Here is a 21,514-nt window from a genome sequence, read left to right as displayed (position 1 = left end):
TTTTCTAAATTGACTACATTGTTGTACACTTTATTTTACTAAATGTCAAGGAAATATGAGTCTTGTACGAAAGTGAAATTTCTAAGCTAAAAAGAAGTGGTTATCAATAGAGTGCTATAGGAACAAAAATAAGGCAATAATGAACTCTCTCTTGGAGACAAAGAGAAGATTAAAAAGAACAAGTTCTTGAAGAATTGTTTGTAGTAATCACTCAAATACTTGACTGTCTTATCCTACTGCCAATGTTATTGCCTCAATCTTGGAAATATCTATGGTTAGATGTGCTAAATTCCCTCAACTACAACATGACTTTTTCACCCATATTTCTGGCTTTACTATGCATTTACTAGTACTTGTTCAAATTCTTTCAAAGAGAACACAACTCTTCAAGTGTGGTTTTATCCATGTAAACTGAGTGCCCTCAGGTCCACCTCCCTAGGAATAACAATTGTATTTGACAATTATATTGGTAGTTATCCTACTTGAGGCTTCAATTCCTCTATGGATTTAATATATTTTTAAGTGAGCATTATCATGGGTACATTTTAAAAGGCCTTACAGTGGTTTGAAGCATTTCTTAAAATGTCCATAAAAATAAAGCATCTCCTTGGCTTAAAAAAGAAAATCACACATAAAGCTGTACAACAAGGGGAGGGAGGGAAGGAAGCGGGAAGGAGAGGGAGGGAGAGAGAGATTGAAACACTTCTGTTCCATGTGTTTTTTTTTATGATGGAGATAACTGATTTTCTTATTGCTCTTGTAGAAAGCACTGCTGGCATTCACCGGCCTACTGAGTTCATCACAGCTGTGCTTGTGCATCTTTCCCAAGCCCCACTTTCCACTGAATTGAAAAAGATTTTAATTTTTGGTTGATAGTCTGACACACCCTTGCTTTGCCTCATCTTTCCAGCCATTCTTTTTGCTAAAGGAGAGCCGGATTAATCAGTGCTTTAGTTAGTGCCGGTATTTAGATTTGTGTTAAAACTTCAAATGCAATCCAAAAAGTAAAATGACGTGTTTATGTGTCCTGTTTAATATCAGTGAAGTCAGGGAGGTATGGGAAGAAATGTGTGTCTAGATTACTGGGAGGACATCGGTTTCTGGCCTGCACAAGAGGATTCACCAGTATTTCACCCAGTTGTGACGCCAGCTCAGATCCACACCCATCTACACACCATATTAAGAAACGCTTTGAAAAGAAGGGAGAAGTAGGATCTGGGACACAGAATTCAAAAGATTCTGGTGCAAAACCTCCAAATATGTTTGAGGTAGTGAAGAATGGTAAATCAGAAAATCTGGAGAATGAGTTCTCCAGGTTTCTCCTGAAGATCTTAAATTACAACAGTGTTTCCATATGCAAAATATCAGCTAACTTTTTTAAGTGAGTGCATCAATCATGAATTTTTCTCATGAATATAAGGCTTTTATTTGAATGGTTAACAAATTAGGAGTTTTAGCACAATAGTAATTTTATATGTAATGCCTGAAATAAAGCATAAAAAGTATTTTAAAAATAACATTTCTAATTTTTCACAATGGAAAATAACTCTAATTAAGAAATTCAGTAAATCTCAACCTTTATTGACCATCTAAAACAATAAAAGATATCTATTTAACATAGATAACTGAATTTTTTATGTAGGTGCCAAAGACACCATGAAAAAACTAATCATGTTTCTGAATTGGTTTGAACACAAGGGGATTTTTTTTAAATACAATTTGAGATGATTGGAAGACGGAAATATTCATAGAACAGTATTTCCCCAACATCTCTACTATGATCCAATAGAAAAGCTGATATTCATGACCGTTCTCAAAAATTATTTTTTTCCCTCAGGCAGTGACTCTCCAATCTGAAATCAAAAGATGCAAAAGAGATTAGTCTTGTTCTAGTTCTCTTTTCCTGCCATCAGATGATGTCATCTACATTGGAACATCTTGGTTTTTGCTCCTTGTGACTAGGGATGTAAGGAGGTGAGTGTGCCAGGGTCCACACTTGGAGAATTAGTTTAGCTGGAATATACATATAACACGAATTGAGTAAAAAATGGGTAACATGAATGGGAAAAAAGCAAAAGATGAAAACAGGTTTAAAGGAGATGATTCCTTTAAGGAGTAAAGTTTTGAGTTGGGTCATAAAGAAGTGACTTCCATGAATTGGTGCGAGACAGGGAGAAACGTATGCGTACATGCATAGAGATGGGCATGGTTAAGCTAACATGGAAAAAGATATATGCGGGTGACCTTGATTAGAATTGAAATGCCCAGCATAGATTATATTGATGAATGAAGAAATTATGGACTGATGATTAAGGTGTAAAGAAATATCTTGATTGCTAGAAATAGCTTGATATTGTAGACAAGTATATTTGTCCTGCAGAGATTTATCAAAGCCTTATCAATAGCATTTGCCCCTCTTTCAAATGTAACCCAGAAATTACTCTTTAGATAGATCTGGAAACACCTTGTAAAGTTATATTGATGAGGACCTGGAAAGTATACATGTGAAAGTCCAAATTTATAAATATTTATACTAATCTTTATAGCAGTCCAGATAAAATATTAATTTTTTTCTGGTCCTCTTTTGCTATTCCATATGATAAACTCTTTCTCTTCTAGTTTTCTAAAAAGATAAGACATGAAAAGACTGAATTTTTCTGTAGAAAAATCTGTTCTGGCTTTCCTAGCAGCATAAAAATTGGAAAAGTTCACAAGAAAGCACTCTGGCTTGCTAACGACATTTGGGAGCAATGGAAACAACTATAGATAAGTATCTAACTTTTAGGATGCCATTCAAACATAGTTCAAATACTTAGTCTTTTGACATTTGCCTGAAATTTAACTTCTAAGACCTAGGGTGGGTGAATGAGTGGAAGGGACAGACAGAGGCTTTTCTTTCAGTTAGTCTCTTACAGCTCCCTATTTAAATTGAGTTAGGGTGGATTCTGGCAAAATCCCAATATAAAAATCTTCTAGGAAGATGAGGTTTGCAAATTAATTATCCATGCCCAAGAAATGGGCATCAAGAAATTTTTCAAAATTATGCAGTTGTTAACTTTATAATGGGAAATTTAAAAATGCATACATTGAATTTTTATATATTAAAACACAAGGCAGAGCATTTCTATATATGTTCTTAAATTATACAAACATATATTTAAGACTAAATATGTAACTAACTTATACCTAGGCAGATGCACACAAGCTCCAGATGTGCTGTTTTTCTTACTTTGTGGGTTGTGTCTTCTATAAGGGAAAAAGAAATATTAATCATTTCTTTTACTGCCGAGGGGATGGGTGCTGCTCTCATATTTCAGAAAGGGGCTGGAAAGTGAGGGAAGCCAAACTTTTTCCTATTTAAGGCCAAAGCAAAGGAATCTCAGTGGCTGAGTTTTATGACGGGCCCGGTGCTGAAGGGCAGGGAACAACTGATGGTGCTACTTTGAACTGCTTTTCTTTTCTCCTTTTTGCACAAAGAGTCTCATGTCTGATATTTAGACATGATGAGCTTTGTGCAAAAGGGGACCTGGTTTCTTCTTACTCTGCTTCAATCCACTGTTATTTTGGCACAACAGCCCCAGGAAGGTGAGTGGTACTGATTTCAAGAAACTTTATGGAGTTTTTTGTCTTTTCTTCTCACAAAGAGGTGTAAAGGGGAAAATCAGCCGCCTAAAAGATAATTTCCTCTATAAGCTCCCAGTTCTAAAATGTCGAACTGACCATGATTGCGCTTTTTACATTTGTTGAAAAAGAATGGTGTCATGCGTGTATTTAAAAGTTCTGTGGTTCTTTAAGATAAAGATGTTCTTGTTCTAACTTGTTTTCATGTTAAAGGCACTGGAAACTTTTAAATAAGACTTTGAAAAGTTTCCCTCCTAAATTGTTAACATCTTGGAATGCTTCCCTAGGCAGTCTGGAAGTTATTGGTCTCTTGTGATAATTTTATGTTCTTCTTTGTCTGCTGGATTCTTTGTAAGGATAGAATATTGATCATTGTTCTCACAGTAAAATAATGCATTTAAAATAGCATGCATTAAGAGTAGCCTAAAGGAAGATACTATGCATTATGAGAATCATTGAATATATTTCTGTAAATTGGCAAAAAGATAATATGTATTAACGCTCTTTAAAGTATTCAAACTGCTAAAAATATTTCATCATTCCTGTTTTTACACTGTTTCAAGCACTTACATGGTTGCTTAATCCACATTTTGTAATAGTTTGTTGTTAAGGGTCTAGTATTTTCTAAATGTTCTACATTTTAACTGTACTTGCATTAATGAAAAGAATATTTTTTAAAAGGTTTTCAACAGTAATGTTTTGACTTTTCTACCAAAAAAGGTAAAGATACTAGTACTGTTTGACTTCTAAAACCTGATTTGCTATATTTTCTAATAAGTGCCTTTAATGGTTTTCATGTTCTAATTTCCCCCAAAACACATTCATCTCATTTTTATGCAAAAATATTTATTTTAATTCATATGTTTCTCATAGTCATGAAAATACCGGACAAACTGAAGTACAAAGTTTCATAGAAATAAATATTTACATGCTAAATGTAGAGATAGTCAGATGAAATTATTAGATAACGATTTCTATTTGCACATTATTAAACATTATTAAATGTTTACATTTAAGCCTATGGTTTTTGCAAACATGCTTTTTGTTGGTAATATCAAATATCATCGGTGTCCTCACAGGTAATACTTGCAAGTGAGTGTATGGGGAGGGGATACGCAAGTGACATTTCTTCAGTTAGTCAGCCCATGGCCACAAAAGAAAAGAAACACCCATATTCCTTGTTCTCTCATTTCCTCTCCCCCTTACCCCTCTACTGCCTCCCTCTCCCCCTCCTCCTGCTCACTCCACCCCTTTTGGCTTCTTTAGACTCCTCCCCTTTTCCTTCACTCATCACCCCACCCCCTTCCCAGGCAAGCCCATCTCTCCTCCTCCATCTTTCCTTCCTCTGTCACTTCCTCCCTATTGCCCATGTGTCCTCCTTAATCCTCCATCTCTTTTGTTAATTCTCTCTCCCCACTTGCTTCTTCACCCTTTCCTTCCCTTGAACTCTCAACCCTCCTTCCCTTCTTAGTCCTTTCTCCTTTCCTTTCCTATCCTGTCCCTCCCAGATGTTTCAATTCCCAGTCTTCCTTAGGATACCAAATGACTACTACTCCCCACCACCCATTTATTGAAAAGACTACAAACTTTGGTTTTTTGTTCAAAAAATCGACAAAATATTTGTAGTTTCCTAGCGGTTACAACCTTTTATAAGCACCTATTTTTTTTTTTCTCAATTCAACTTTAGAGGGAAAAAGAGTGTGTGATTCATACATTATCTTGACATCACATAAGTTCTATTATTTTCTATTTTCTGTTTAGTTATAAAAAATAATCAATAGTTATGAAATTTTGTGGATAATGTTTGTGTGCTCTTAAACTCAAAAAGAGTTAAAAGAGATTTTGTTCAGCATATTTTGTTTGTAATAAAAAAAAAGTTTAAGTGGTTTAAGACAGTACATCTTATTATGTTCCCTACGGGTTTTACAAGAAAATTCTGCTGGTGGATAAGCTTTGGGGGAGTTGCAGGAGGTAGCTGAATATGCAGCACACTGAGAATAGTCATAGAGTTCTGGGGTCTGGGTCTCTTATCTAAGCCCTAATAATTCCAGAAACAGCACAGTTCCAATGAACACTAACTTCTAGTCCACTCACAAGAGTTTTCTGGAGCATAAAACATGCGTTCAAAAAGAATTTTGGTCTTTTTACAAATTTGTGAAAGTTTTAATTCATGTGTTTTATTCCACCAATGGGGAGAAACGTGGTATGTTTTATGTTTCCTGTAGTTTATAAACATGTCAAATTTTAAGTGCAAAGACGCGTCACCTAGTGGCTGACAGGCCAAGTTACCATTTACATAACCAATGCCAACATTAATGTTACATAGTTGAATTCAGCATTTTATAATGAGCTTTAAAAATACTATATGCCTGAACTTTATACGTTAAGCACTGCTTTTCTAAGGAAATTAGTATATTACTGAAAATAAATGTTGCCAAATACACACAGTCATAACACTATTCAAAGACTTTTGGGAAATTAGCTTAAACTTGATGCCCATTTTCAAAATTGCCCATGTGACTAGTTTTTAAAAATATTTTTCACATCTCTGATGTAGTCTTTATTTGACATAAGTGTTTTACTCACTGCTTGTTAGACAGATACATAGACGGTCATTACTAAGTGATTTTGATTACTTCCTTAGGGCAGAGACAGACACCTTATTTTAATTAAATATGTTCCAATGTTTGAGCTTCTATATTTTGTGACATTGATAATTCCACTAAAATGAACTCAAGACTTTTAAAACTATAAATGGACTCAGAGAATCCATTCTTGATTACATGTTATGAGAGTCTATTTTCCATTATGCTTTGTGAGAGAATTTGTTACTAATTAGGTAACATTCAAGCTTTCTGGTTTGTGTTGTCCCACAATAAACATACTGAACTAATGAAAAAAGAGTAGCATGAAATCACTAGAAACAGTTGTCCTTTTAAGAGGAGAGAATGCATAATTGCTCATGTATCTCAGTGTCAGCCATCTCACATGAATCCAGTGCTTTGAGATTACAAAACTAGGAAATGACAGAATTAAGACTAGAACCAAAATTCTGTTAAATCCTAGATAATTAGAAAGCAAAAAGCATACATTAAAATCAGAATACTGAATTTTCTTATTTTTGTAACTATTTGTCATTGAAAGGAGGTACTAAAAAATTATATATTGGCCGGGCGCAGTGGCTCACGCCTGTAATCCTAGCTCTCTGGGAGGCCGAGGTGGGCGGATCGTTTGAGCTCAGGAGTTCGAGACCAGCCTGAGCAAGAGCGAGACCCCACCTCTAAAAATAGAAAGAAATTATATGGACAGCTAAAAATATATATAAAAAAAATTAGCCGGGCATGGTGGTGCATGCCTGTAGTCCCAGCTACTCGGGAGGCTGAGACAGGAGGATTGCTTGAGCCCAGGAGTTTGAGGTTGCTGTGAGCTAGGCTGACGCCACGGCACTCACTCTAGCCTGGGCAACAGAGTGAGACTCTGTCTCAAAAAAAAAAAAAAAAAAAAAAAAAATTATATATTGTCCTAGAAAATGTATGAGCTAATGCATTTCTAAAAGTGAAAAAAGGGTAGGTATTTTTCTGTTTAATACTCAACTTTAAACTGGTAAATCTATTTTTTAAAACAAGAAGCTCAGAAGCTTATGATTTAGAAAGAAATTATCATCAGTTCTGTGATAATATAAATTGTAAGTTAATAAAATATTATGATACAAAATTTTGTGTTTTTCATTCATTATACTTTGTATTTACTTACTACCTCCAGAGTATTCAATATCAGATAATCTAAAAGCCTGTAAGTAAATAGATATTCTGGTTAAATTCTGCAATTAAACATCTCAGCATTATAAAAGAAGAGAGTAAAGCCCCTAGAACAAACAATTCTGGGAAAGAAGGAAAGAGTGTGATCAAATGTCCTTTAACTAATTCAGATTCCTAGGCTGGTGTCCTAGGTACAGGCTTATTTTAAAAAATCAAGAACTATTGGCTATTAGTTTACAAGGATTATAGCTGAGACTATAAACTCCTCAGGAAACCCCTGTCCCACAGCTAGATTCACATGCTAGACCTTGACTTGTCACTCAGAAAAGAGTGCCATCTACCGAAACTCCATGGTTTCCATGGTGAATTACTTCTTCGGTGTAGAGCCAAAGATTATGTAGCCCAGTTCTTTCATTTTGTAACATCAAGTGGTACCACTGCCTTTGCGTGATTAAAGTGGGTTGCTTAAGAGTTAAAGCTTTAAAGATGAAAGATATTATTGCTTTTGCTGGACATGAGGAACATTTGTAAAGTTTCCAGGTCTACAAGAACTTTCTGGACTCATCTCAGAGAACTGTTTCTTGTAAAACAGTTTTCCTTAGGGAAAAAAAAAGCTCAGTCTCATTGTTTTCCAAACTCAAAAAAAAAAATGGGGAGCAGGTCATATAGTGTAAAAAAATCCATAATTTTCAAATGGGAAACTTTGCCTGCTTCATGTCAAGATGACAACGGAAAAAATGAGATAGCTGTTCTTACATAAGTCATTTGTGAACTGCAGTTTAAGGAGTTACATTAACCACTAGAATTTTTGTCTGTCCCTAATGAAAACACAGCAGAAGTGAATTCCATTCCGATTAACTAATAAAACCCTTGTTTTTTCCATGACTGAGGTCAAGCACTGCCATTTAAAATGTAATCTTGTGAACAAAATTAAAAGTTCAAAGAGAGCAAAAGTCAAAATGCCCAAAAGATATAAAAATCAAAGGTAAATGATCCATAAATTATTAAAAATTAAATTTGCCTTGAAAGCTAGCATTGAGAAATACTATTTCAGTAAAATGGCATATATTCTCAGATTTTTTTTCTATAGTATTTAGTGTGGAGGATGACAAACAGAGACTCTGTTTATCAAGTAAATTAAAATCATAGAAGTATTTTTTGAAGTTGCATAACATGTTCACAATGTCCAAGTTTCATGCAAGGAAAACTTCTAATGAAGTTAGAAGTTCATTAACACAAATCATTTAGTAAGTACATTTTCTAAAAATTAGTGTGTTAGTGAAACATCCTAAACATGTTTTTGCATTGGATACAGAAGCCTTATCTGTTTTTCATTGTGGTTGCTGTTAAAATCCTACTTCTTTGTGTATGGTAAAATGTATGCTGAGTTTCTGAATCCCACGTTTATCCTGTTGGTGGTCTGGATGTCATCAGGGTGGCCTTGGAGATACCACACTTTACATAAGGTCAAGAGAAAATAAACAATAGACTTCAACTCCAGATGGTATCTTCTGTTTTGAGAACAGATTGAAAAGATATTTTGCAGAGAACTGTTCTTAAAAATTTACCTTTTTAGATTGATTTTAACCTTGCCAGAGCTTATAAACTATATGAGACAGAGCTTTGAAGTTGGCTTCTTTAGTCCTACTCTGTTTTTGAAATACGGAAAAGGAATATAATGCAGTAGTTAAGAGTATCAAATTTAGAGAAAGTCTTCCTACATTCAAATCATAGTTTTACCCTAACCATGTAACCTTGAAAAAATTCATTGAGGCTTCTGTGTCTCAGATTTAGATTATGACAACATTCAGCTTTTGGTCTTTTGAGAGCATTTAGCAAAGCAAATATGCAAAGCATCCAGAACAGTGCTTAAATAGAGAGGGTACTATACAAACTCTGCCTAGTACTGGTTTTACTAACAATGGCAAATCAAATTATTCTAAGGAAGAAAGCAAAGTCCTAACTGAATTAGTGATAAGGAAGGTAAGATGTAAAATCTTTGTTATCAGATAATAAAACTTAAAGATGTTTGTCAATTATAATAACACAAGTAGAATATATTTTCGTCTGTGCTTTTATAATTTGACACCAATCAAATTATATTGTAGATGCAATTGCTGGTTAGATAAATAAACTTTTAACTTTTCAATTCTCTAATTATTTTACTCTTAGGAAAAAATATTAGTCAACTTAAAATTTTGAATTGGAACTAGAAAAATCATATATCTATAAAAAATAAAACAGGGAAACACCTAGAAATGATGATTCATGAAGTTTTTTTTTCCTGGTGGGAGCAAGGATAAATAGAATCTAGTCTATGCAAAACAGTGTTTTTAACTTGAAATTATCCATCTATAATGTCTACAGATGTTTCATCTGACATATTTTAAGATATGCTGATAAATATGTAAGCAGCAGAAACATGTTTAACAAAAATATGTTTTCCAAACAGTATCACTTAAAAACCAAACCAAACATATTTCAGTTGGAAACTAGATGAACTCCAAATATCCACATTTACAAAATATTCAACTTTCTAAAGTAATTTAAAAATTGTTATGATAATTTACATATCAAATTTGTGATTTTTAGATTTTCAGATTAAAGGACATCTATTCCCAGATAAGGATTCAGTTAGAAAAGAAAAGAACAAAATATTCACTTGTCATTCAAGCTAAACTAACAATTTAATTAGATGTTTGGGAGAATGTTATTTCAACTCCAAAAATGGTATTAAGGCAAGCATAATTTGCATTTTTTTTAGTCATAGCAATAACATTCTTTCAAGTCAGCATAATTTAACATTAGGAGAATGGAAACAAAACTAACAAAAAAGTAAGCTTTAAACACATCTAAAAATATAAAATGATGTTACTAGGTTTTATTATTCTCTAAAATTTCAAGATAGAAAGCTAGGAAGAAAGAAGCTAAGAGTGCATTATGTCATGTGCTAGATTCATTATGTTTTATAATTTAGATTCCAGCAAGGAGATGATTAGTCTAATGCATTGCTTTTGTGATCACAGGTAAATTTATTTCAGAATTGACCTTTGGAGTAAGGAATAGAAATACCAAATGGCATGAGAGGTGGAATTTAAAATTAATTACAAATTGAAACAGGGAGGCTTAAACAGCAATAAAGGAAGTAATTGGAAAATATATTACTTTGTCCAGGGGTAAAAATGAGATTATTTGCCTTTTATTTACTATTTCACAAAAACATTTAACTTATTTTTAATCAAAGCTACTATGAAAACAGATATCTAAGAAAAGGCAATAATATGAGATGACTTGTTTCTGAATCTCATTTTTTATTCTATTTCCAAATGCTACAAATGGCTACCTACAGCATTTTATTCCCCTTGAAAACAAAACACTCTTTTCCTCGGTTTGCCACGATTTTCCCACATTTAACCAGGTACTTAAACTAAGGATCATGAGACTTCTGTGTAAGAGGCTTAGCTTCCAGTACAATATACTGCTAAGCATATTTTCTCATGCACAGAATAATAAATTGAAGGAAGCTACACGAAACTCCTTCCTTTCAGCAAAATGATTGAGGTAAAGGGTTGATTTTCAGCCACAAGTTTTTATAGAAACTGACTTTTCAGGAAAGCCAAATTTCTTTTAAATGGGTATGAAATAAGTTATGGCAATAAACAAAGTTGCATTAATTCTTATTTTTTAAGTATTTGGATTAACCCAATTCTAACAAATTAATTTACAATTTTAGTAAGTCAATATTGTATTCATTTAGTAGTCTGCAGAGCAAATGAAAACATACTTCATTCCCAGTGATGTGAAGATACCCTTGATGAGACATAAATGCAGGATGATAAATACACAAGAAAAAGAAAAGATTTATGTTAATTTCAAGGTATATTAAAACATAGAAAAAGAAGATATTTAAAATTGGAGATGCTTGAACCTAGCTTTAACTGTTATCCTCATTTGTCTTTAACATGCCATTGAAATTCAGTGACTACTTTTTATAACCTACATAGTGTATTAAATGTAGAAAGATATTTCTTATCCAGAGACAAAGAGTTAAAAGAATTTTTGGTATAATCTAGCACTGTTTTCGAGGGGACTAGGGATGGGGGCTTAAAACTCCACATTATTAATGGGAAAATCTTGAGCTGAAACTAATCTGTATGAACATTTCATATAAAATTGATTTAGAGAAAGTTTTAAAAAGATTCATTTTAAGAAAGCAGAACCAATGCAAAGATTGAAGAATATGTACTATGTTTCAAGTGTTTTTACTAAATAATCTTCCATCTCAAAATTTTCAGACCAGTGCAAACCTGTAAATTTAGTTCTTAAATATGTCAGTTCTGCTTAGAGAACAGATGAATTGAATGCATAGACCCTCTTACATGATTGCTGCTCATACTTACATGAAAAAGATTGTTTGCTCTTCTCTTAAACATGTTTTCCATAACACCACCCAAAGAAGCCTACTTCATTTGGACTGACATGAGCATTTTGTATTCAGTTTTATGTTTACTAAGAATAAAGAAATGCTCCTTTAAAAGCTCAGAAAATGTATGTTTCCTGTGTACTCAAATATCCATTTCAAATATGGAGGAAAATTTTCTAAAAAAAAAAACATATTCTCTCGCTTATTTAAAATCACAATAAAGCAATCATGCTTTTTTTATTAGCTGTAGACCACATTGGGAAATATAACACATATTAAGGGTGGGTTTTTAAACTTTTTGAATTGATCAAATGTGTTGCACAAGATCATTAAATTTGTGTCTGCACATGGAAATGGAAATGAGAAATGGAAGTAATGTCAGTACTTGTAGAGTCTATAGGTTTTGAAATTCTCCTTTTTGGTGATCTTTTACTACATAAGCCAAACCTTTCAACTCAAAGTATTTAAATTTGAATCTAAATTATTATTACTCCAGATAAGGAAAGAATATAGGAACAAGAACTTTAAAAAGGCTGTCTTTGTGGCTGTATATACTGTCCAGATGGAAAAATCTCAGGACCACTGAAAGGCCTCTTGACCACTAGGCAGCAAAAAGTATAGTTTTAAAATATTTGCCTACTCCAAAGCAAGCTTCCTTTAGCAGACATTTTAAAGATCTTGGCTTTGAGGAAATAAAAATTTAATGTCTCACAAAAGTACAAAAGTACTGAACAGTACATCATTTGTTGTTCATAAAAATTTTGCAGATGTTTAGAAACTTATTATTTATTTACTCAATTACTGGCAAAGTATCACAGTAATTCTCAAGAACTAAAGTTGTGTTTAACCACAATCCACAGCTAATGCTTTAAGAATTGAGACCAGGTTTTATTTTGGCAATCCCTAAGCTGATTCATTGTTAATAGCTGCTGAAATTTCAGTACCTTGCATATAATTATGAAGCAAGTCTAAAATTTTGGTTGAAGCACATTTTTTACCATTTTAAGCCACAAATACACATGCATGATTCATATTTTTCCCTATTATTTTTACTTACTCCTTGCCAATATTTGTTTTAAAAACTTCTTTTTTTTTTTTTCTTTTTGGTGATTTGGAAACCTCTTTATACCCATGTGAGATATACAATATATTATGTCATATCATGTTGACCTACTAATGCCCAACAGAGCTAGCAGTGACATTGAATATGTATAATAAACTCTGTTAAATCTTTCCCAGAAAAATCTGGAAGAGTTTTATGCTGCCAGGATTAGCTCAGTTTTCCCCTGAATTTCTCAACTAGGTTAATAAAATCCAGAAAGTCTTCAGATTTAGTGACAAAATCATCTTTTTAGTTTAATGCTCCCATCTGCTGTTAAAGCAAAGAATAGCAATTGGGTAGAAAGGCCTATTTTTAATTGCACAATTAATAAATAAATGTTTAAATGCTTGTGTGATACTGATTGGTATTCAATTCCTACTATAAGTGAAATTAAAATACCTGTTGGTCTTAAGGAAAATTGACTATGGTATGCCAATTTCATGTTAATAAATGGATTTGGTATTTTAAGCTGTCTCTCACTCCTTAGCAAATTATGTAGAAAAATATGATTTTCTAATGAAAGGAAGAAATTATTTCCAACTATCTCCACTTTTGCTATTGTAAATAGTCATGGCAGCATAACAAAAATCACATTTCAGCAAAACATAAGGAAACATCACATTATCCAACTTATTTTCCAGCTATTGAAGGAGGATGCTCCCATCTTGGTCAGTCCTATGCGGATAGAGATGTCTGGAAGCCAGAACCGTGCCAAATATGCGTCTGTGACTCAGGATCTGTTCTCTGCGATGACATAATATGTGATGATCAAGAATTAGACTGCCCCAACCCAGAAATTCCATTTGGAGAATGTTGCGCAGTTTGTCCACAGCCTCCAACAGCTGTAAGTTTAAAGAAAAATTATACATTTTCAAGATTCATATTTAAACACATGAATAGCTCCTATATCACAGGAGTCTGAAAGAAAAAAACGTCATGTCTGTCAAATAGTCATGCTGCTATTACAAGTAAAAGGCGAAGGTTCTGATTTAAAGATAGGGTTTGGATATAATCTGGGTTAGGAAATAAATATGCAAATTGAGACATCAGAAAAAAGTATTTCTATGTCTTGTTTAACCTGTATCTTTTCCATTTGTTAGCCTACTCGCCCTCCTAATGGTCTCGGACCTCAAGGCCCCAAAGGAGATCCAGTAAGTAAACATTCTTCAGTGGAATAAAATTAATGCTAATGATAATTCCAAGGATAATTTGGGTTTTTTTTCCTTTCCATATCCTTTACAGGATGTTGAACTTTCAACATTCTCACAGTTTCTTTAATACCACATATTTGAATAATGACGCTAAATGACAAACTGAGAATTCATAATTGTACATGTAAAGACTTTAGTTTCCCAAATGTCATATGTCTTCGTCTCCATTATTATTTTGAAAAATAACAATAGGTCAATGTACAAAGGAATGCATTACACCTAAATTATTTATTGATTTGGATAAAAAAGTATTTATCCCCAAGAAAATATATCATTTATATTGATTCCTAATATTATAAAGAAGAGAAGCAACAATCAGATAATGATTTTGAATTATTAGGACTTTTCACCATTTTACTTATTTTTACCTCTGATGTATTGTTTTTAGGGCCCTCCTGGTATTCCTGGGAGAAATGGTGACCCCGGTATTCCAGGACAACCAGGTTCCCCTGGTTCTCCTGGCCCCCCTGGAATCTGTGAATCATGTCCTACTGGTGGTCAGGTAATAAATTACAGACAAAAAGATCCTCCTCCTATGAAACTAACTAGTTCATCTTCCTTCTGTAGCCTATATTGCATCTCACTGTTATGAGTTCTTTTTATCTGTTCTCTGATTTTATGTATTTAACAAATCCTTATTTAGTGCTTATATGTGTGAGGCACTATTCTAAGGATTTTATAAGTATTCACTCTTCTTCATAATGCCAATGCTATTGTTACTATATGCTTGCAAAATTTCCCAGCTTTCAGCAGGTATATACTATATACACTATGCTTGAGAGATGAACTGTCAACTTCCAAAAGAATTAACCTACAGAGCTTAGGAAGTACCACAGCTGTACCTTATTTCCCTTCTAACACCAATGGCAAAGCCTCTGAATGTTTGGACCAAAAGCAGTTGAAGAGCTGTGGATGTCCCTATTGACCTCAAATCAGTAGGATTATTCATGACTATGCAAATGTTCTTGCTAATCCTTCAGAGCACATCCTACTCCTTCTGAAGCATGGTGGCCACCTAATTCTGCATGTAAAACAAATAACCAAACTGATAGGACAAAATTTCTGCTGCATGGAGTTAGGATAAATTACAAAACATATACACACAAATCTTTATGAGGTTAGAAAAGTGCTTTCTGAAAAGCAATTCAACAAGAAGCAAAGGATATATCTAACTTATTCTTATCCTGGTGACCAAATAGGAACCATTTCTAAACCTGGAACTCAAAATGAAGTAAGCTCCAAAGAAATCCAATAAGCACAAAGCTTTCTACTATTGTTTTGCTAATTTTCTATGGGGGTTTTGATTTTGCGGTGAATCTTTTAGGCACATTAATCAGAAGCCAGGGGATATGAATTTTGCTTGTATCATTAACTGCTGGAAAAGTAATTTGACCTCTCCATTTTTCTGTTCAAAACAAGAAGGTTGGCTTATACAATACAATCTCAAGCCACTTTCAGCCTCAAACAGTCTATGATCCTATGCTTGTAATGCTGTAAATATTGCTTAGAAACAATAGTTTACAGAAGAGCATATAGGAAAAAATCGCGGGGGATTAACATTGAACCCAGTTGAAAGATGAGTGCATTACACAAGCAAGAATTTCTGTAGGATATCTAATATCTAAAGCTATATAGAGGATTAAACAAGATAATTAATACATACCGCATCTTTTGGCATGCAGAAACCTTGTATCAGTGAAATCCTAAATGCTTTTGAAAAGAATTATGATCTGTATATTAAAATAATCATATCTCTCTGGTTTCTTTGCTACAGAACTATTCTCCCCAGTTTGATTCATACGATGTCAAGTCTGGAGTAGGAATAGGAGGACTCGGTGGCTATCCCGGGCCAGCTGTACGTACAAATGTTTCTCAGAATTTTAGAGCATTATTTAACATTTTAGTTTGTTGAATCTTGAATGGTTGTTCTAGGAATACAGTATTTTTATGGAATTGTACAAAATAGCTTATTCCTTACTAAGGTTGTGGAAAAAATAGCATTATCACCTGCCTCTTATCCTAACTCATTTTTTTCCTCACCACCTCTCCTTATACAACCACCTGTATCAGGGGCCCACCTGCTTTCAGGCTTAGGTCTCACACTCAGATATTCTCCAATTTTAATCAAATTCCATTATTTTCACTTCCATTCTTCTTTGTTCTCACCTAAGTTGTTCAAAATATTCCTTTTATATCATTTTATTCATTAAATGCTGCTTTATAGATGACAGATCAAATAGTGAATATCACAATCCACCTCACCTTCAATTGTCAAATCAAACATAAATGTTTACAGAATGCATTGATTCATTAAGTTCGTCTACCTTAAATAATAGCTATTCACCTTGTACTTTGAAGGATTTCCCTCAGCATGAATGACCTAGAGTTTTGATAGAAGAAAACAGCAGAAAGCATTGAAACTTGAGCCATGTACAAGATGCATGATGTCCCATGTAAATGACCCTGTAATAGAACAAACTCTCATGTAAGCAATAGTAGAGAAGGTTATAATTTCACTAGGAGTAATAAGTACATAAGTATAAATGAAATATGGCACTGCATTTTCTGGGATACTGGAGGATTGCTGCCCAGATTGTTGGACCTCATGTTTGCGACTTCCAAAACTAAATAGGACAATATTTTCGCCAATAGATCCAAATGACTTGTTACAGAAAGACCCTTACAATTTATATACAGTAAATGGCAAAAAGAGAATTTACAAAATCTCTACAGTTTCAGGGACTGTGATATTTTTGTATCTTTCAAAACCAGATGGAGAATTATATTAACTTATGTAAATATCGCATGTTATTCAACTACATTCACATTATGAATCCTATTTTTAATAACATTATAGTTTTTACTAAAAAAACAAAAAGAGCTAAATAAAGCCACCATTTATTGACATTCCAGAAAATTGTATAGTTTTTTTTTAAATTACTATCATTACTTAGAAACAGCATGCGACAAATGGAAAGTTTTCTACTTTTATCTATATTTCTGAACAATGAAAAATCAGTTGTCCCTTGTATGATGATTCCCATGTGGACATCTAACTCTCTATGTCAGTATAACTCTGTGATATGTACATCAACATAATTATGAGCTTTTGGGTTGATTTACACTATTATTTTTGAAACTTTGATCATAAGGTTATAATATGTCAATAAATATTTTTTTACTCTGAGTTTGGCTGCCAGGCAAGAAATTACTTTCTTCACCAGTGCAGTATCATCCTAATATTGCAAGGATTCTCATAGCATTTTGTACTAATTTTTCCAGATTTTGAATTCCCTTCTTTAGAGATTCAGGTCAATACTTTATAACATTTATCAACGATTTGTATTAATTCTGTGAGAATTTCATTTAGAGTGATGTTTTCTTACTGAGATCTTAATTGCAGATCTCATAAAATTAATCAGATCACTGAATAGTTATCAAATAATAAGATATAGTTGTTGACATTTTTAGAGATATCAGCATCATATTCAAACAGTCATCTCTTCAATGCAGGGGTAAATTGTATTTCATATTTCTTTATTTTGTGTTTATCATTCAAATTTATATTCCAGGGTCCCCCAGGTCCTCCTGGTCCCCCTGGTACAGTTGGTCATCCTGGCTCCCCTGTAAGTATAGCCATAATTGGTGCTTTTTTCTTCATGTATGTGCAAATCAAGTTAATATAGATTGTGTTGTAATTTGGCCATTCCATCCATAATTCCGATTATGCTAATTGGAATTAGGATAATTCCAATTAAGTAGTTATAACCAAGAAACTGATTATTCTTTCAAAGAGATTGGAATTCCATATTTAATTCCTTCCTAACAAAAATTGTTAACAATTAAAACCTTGGTAAAATTAAATCATATATTTAATTTGTGTGCAAGTAATATGGCTTTGAGTTCAAAAAAGTTCAGTTTCAGTGGAATGAAATGGATGGAATGGAATACATTAACTTTATTCTTATCTGAAAAAAATTTGGTCTCATCTTTATTAACTGGAATAAAATTTTCTGACTGCATTCACAAATCCTGATTTCTTACTGTAAAGATATAAATGAATCACATGAAGATTTTTGTCACTTTTTAAAATATTTATATATTCTACTCACTAGGGTTCTCCAGGATACCAAGGTCCCCCTGGTGAACCTGGGCAAGCTGGTCCTGCAGTAAGTAGCAATTAAATCTTTATCAACAATTCTTTATTGACAATTCTACATACAAACTACCTTGATTTTCTAAAACAGTCATAGGTCCCTACAGAATGTATATTAAATTTATGAATAATACATAGCATTTTTATGATACTTGAACTGATTTCAATGATCTTTTGGACTCTTTCAATGGTTTAGATATTTTAGAGACACTACTCAGAGAGGAATTCTCTGATTAATCACAATAGTCTACTTCCCAGAGTTGATACAAATTCTCTATTAAATATCAATTTCATTTTCCTATGGCCACTCAATTCACTCTTATATCTACTCTTACTGATATATATTTTAAACTTACGTAGTATAATCTAATAGAGTCCTCCAGAAGGATATACTGTGTAAATAAGCAAGTAAGATGGAGTTATTTTAATACTTTTTAAAATATTTAGAAATACCTTTATATTTGGATATGTTTAATATCTCAAAAAATGTAAAAGTACATTTGGATTTATAAATATGTACATATAATAGATATAGATGCATGATACTTTTAATTTTTATTAAAAGTTTTAATAAACAGTAAAAATTAGATGTAATAGAGGCATAATATTAACTCAGGAAGTGTCATTTTCATGATGAGAATCACTGAAAGCATTTTCTAGAAGAGATTCCTTCCAGGAATACACATAATACATAATAATAAATTGTAACAAAAAATTTACAAATATATTTGTTTTTTATTTTCTTAATTCCAGGGCCCTCCAGGACCTCCTGGTGCTATAGGTCCATCTGGTCCTGCCGGAAAAGATGTAAGTTTTTAAAGATTGAATGGAGATACAGCAAAACTTAACTTGGAATATTCTAAGTGATATATGCTGTATGCAATAATCCCAGAGGAAAAAATGTTATTCAAAAAATTATTCTTAATATTTTAGCTCACACTAATCTTTGCATATCTGTACAGTATTCACATAGCAATGTATACCATTTGTTGAATTTGAAACTAATAAAACCCCCAAATGTGCTTCTTGATTGTCAAGAATACTCATCCATTGAATATATCTTTTAACTGGAAGAGTAATGTGTCTTCTGTCTGCTTTTTGTAATGAAGATATTGATATCAGTACTTTATGAACTTGAGGACGTATAAACACCTTTAATATTGTGCCATTCTTTGTTTCTTTCTCATTTAATGACCAATGGCAATTTTTTTTCTCTGGGTTGAGGAAAGGTAATACTATTTCAGCGCTGAAAAGCATCTGTCTAATCTCTTTATAAGTTTATATTGAAGTGGGGAGAGCCCTCCTCCTTCCTTCTACTAAGAAAGCTGATCTTACAAATATACATTTAGTCCAACCGTTTTAATGAATCCATGGTGAGAAAAATGCAAAGTAATCAGTTTGCTCATTGACTGCAATGTGTTTTCTTACACACAAGCACCTACATATGCTTTATTTTTCCAACTAGGGAGAGTCAGGTAGACCCGGGCGACCTGGAGAACGAGGATTGCCTGGACCACAAGTAAGTTTTCAGCATCTAATAAATTACTTGGAGAAACTGCAATTATCTTAGCTTGAAAAGTACTAGATAATTAAACTGAATTAAACTTAAAAATGAAAGGTGTTGTTTTACTAAATTGTGATTCTATCTGAAGGTCCATTAATATCTTTTCCATTAATTATTTTTAGGGTATGAAAGGTCCAGCTGGAATGCCTGGATTCCCCGGCATGAAAGGACACAGAGTAAGCAGAGTTTCTAAATTGTCTACAGTTTGTTCCATTTGGCCATTCTTACTTGCCTAACCAATTTTATTGGACAATTATGTGCCAAAAATGGTTGATTCTGACAAGTAATTTAATTTTTTTAAAAAACTATCAAATGTATTTGTTGACCAAACTCATGATTTTATGCAAAATAAATGAGCTGATTTTAAGTATATGAAAAGGCTTGTGAAAAATTTAATTTTCTTGCCATCACTATCAGAAATAAATGAAAATGTATAATTAACTGTATGTTACTTATTGACTTAGTCAATATGATTTATAGATTGAATTAAGAAACATTTATTCTATGGAAAACATTAGGTAGATTCAACCAACTGAGCCCAAAGTCTATCAACTTAATAGAAATAAAATCTATGAAACTGACATTTGCTATTCTACAGTTAAGGAAACTTTTTTATCAGACTAAATCTCACTTTCTAAATAGTTCAGATTTTTTTGCTATAAAATCAATATGAAATATTCTCAACCCATTTAAAAGAGTTTTAAATTATTTAAGTTATTGCAAATAGTGCTATGAATAAAGCTATTTATAAAAATTCAATGTAAACTTTACCAACCATTCCAGATCATTAACATCTTAACATTTTTACTATTTTTATAATAGGGCTTCGATGGACGAAATGGAGAAAAAGGCGAAACAGGTGCTCCTGGATTAAAGGTAAACAAAACAAAATCAAATTTTCATAAATAAATTCATTTAAATTTTAATGCTATATTTAAGATTTATATTGTGGGGCTTAACTTTTTCTGAAATTTACCTGAATTTTGCATATTAGGAGCTGAATAATGGTGACTATTAGATATTCTATTAAAGCATCCATAAAAACTGATAATTTGAAGATTCCAGATTAGAAATGGTTGAGCATCCCAGTGTAACTCATCCATTACTTCTGTTTAGTCTTCCAGTTTTTAAAATGCAGAAATTGAGATGTCTGGTAAATAAAGTAAAATGCTAACTGAAATTTAATATCATTAAATTGTTAAAATTTTCTTAGATTTCATAATATTCAACATAATATGCTGTGTTTAAAAAACTGTACAATTCTACTTCTGTTATAGAAAATAGTGACATATTTTATATGTGTCTAGGGTGAAAATGGTCTTCCAGGTGAAAATGGAGCTCCTGGACCCATGGTAATTATAGTTCTGATTGTATAATTTTCAGTTTTACTATTAACCTCTCTCTAACCCCAAACCGGCCTTGCTCCCCCTCCCCACCGCAACAGCTCTTTACACATGTCAAGTTTAAATGAAAGTAAGACCATATTTTCAATTTTACTCTGTAGGGTCCAAGAGGGGCCCCTGGTGAAAGAGGACGGCCTGGACTTCCTGGAGCTGCAGTGAGTATTGTCATCAACATTGCCCAGTTATAACCCAAAGTAGCAGATGAGTATCTCAGTCAGGTTTTCAGGCTGTGGAAATCTGCACAAAAATGTCCTTTCTACAAAATTATACTGGAAG

The 21,514-nt window shown here is 32.9% G+C and overlaps 1 protein-coding gene across 1 annotated transcript in view; it reads left to right on the top strand.

Annotated features, from left to right (window-relative positions):
* Positions 1-3,384: 3,384 nt before the first annotated feature.
* COL3A1 (collagen type III alpha 1 chain) overlaps positions 3,385-21,514 on the top strand; it is a 39,197-nt gene continuing 21,067 nt past the window's right edge. Inside the window, exons 1-13 of the mRNA XM_069491340.1 lie at positions 3,385-3,585; positions 13,546-13,748; positions 14,005-14,055; positions 14,504-14,617; positions 15,890-15,970; positions 17,688-17,741; positions 18,231-18,284; positions 19,025-19,078; positions 19,737-19,790; positions 19,958-20,011; positions 20,658-20,711; positions 21,143-21,187; positions 21,340-21,393. Of these exons, the coding sequence (XP_069347441.1) occupies positions 3,501-3,585; positions 13,546-13,748; positions 14,005-14,055; positions 14,504-14,617; positions 15,890-15,970; positions 17,688-17,741; positions 18,231-18,284; positions 19,025-19,078; positions 19,737-19,790; positions 19,958-20,011; positions 20,658-20,711; positions 21,143-21,187; positions 21,340-21,393 (957 nt within the window). The 5' untranslated portion in view covers positions 3,385-3,500. The remainder of the gene's footprint in view (positions 3,586-13,545; positions 13,749-14,004; positions 14,056-14,503; positions 14,618-15,889; positions 15,971-17,687; positions 17,742-18,230; positions 18,285-19,024; positions 19,079-19,736; positions 19,791-19,957; positions 20,012-20,657; positions 20,712-21,142; positions 21,188-21,339; positions 21,394-21,514) is intronic.

The sequence above is a fragment of the Eulemur rufifrons genome, chromosome 1, assembly GCF_041146395.1.
Source record: "Eulemur rufifrons isolate Redbay chromosome 1, OSU_ERuf_1, whole genome shotgun sequence".
In the NCBI taxonomy this organism is placed as follows: domain Eukaryota; kingdom Metazoa; phylum Chordata; class Mammalia; order Primates; family Lemuridae; genus Eulemur; species Eulemur rufifrons.
The sequence above is the reverse complement of the archived record's forward strand: the minus strand, read 5'-3'. Positions and strand labels throughout refer to the sequence as shown.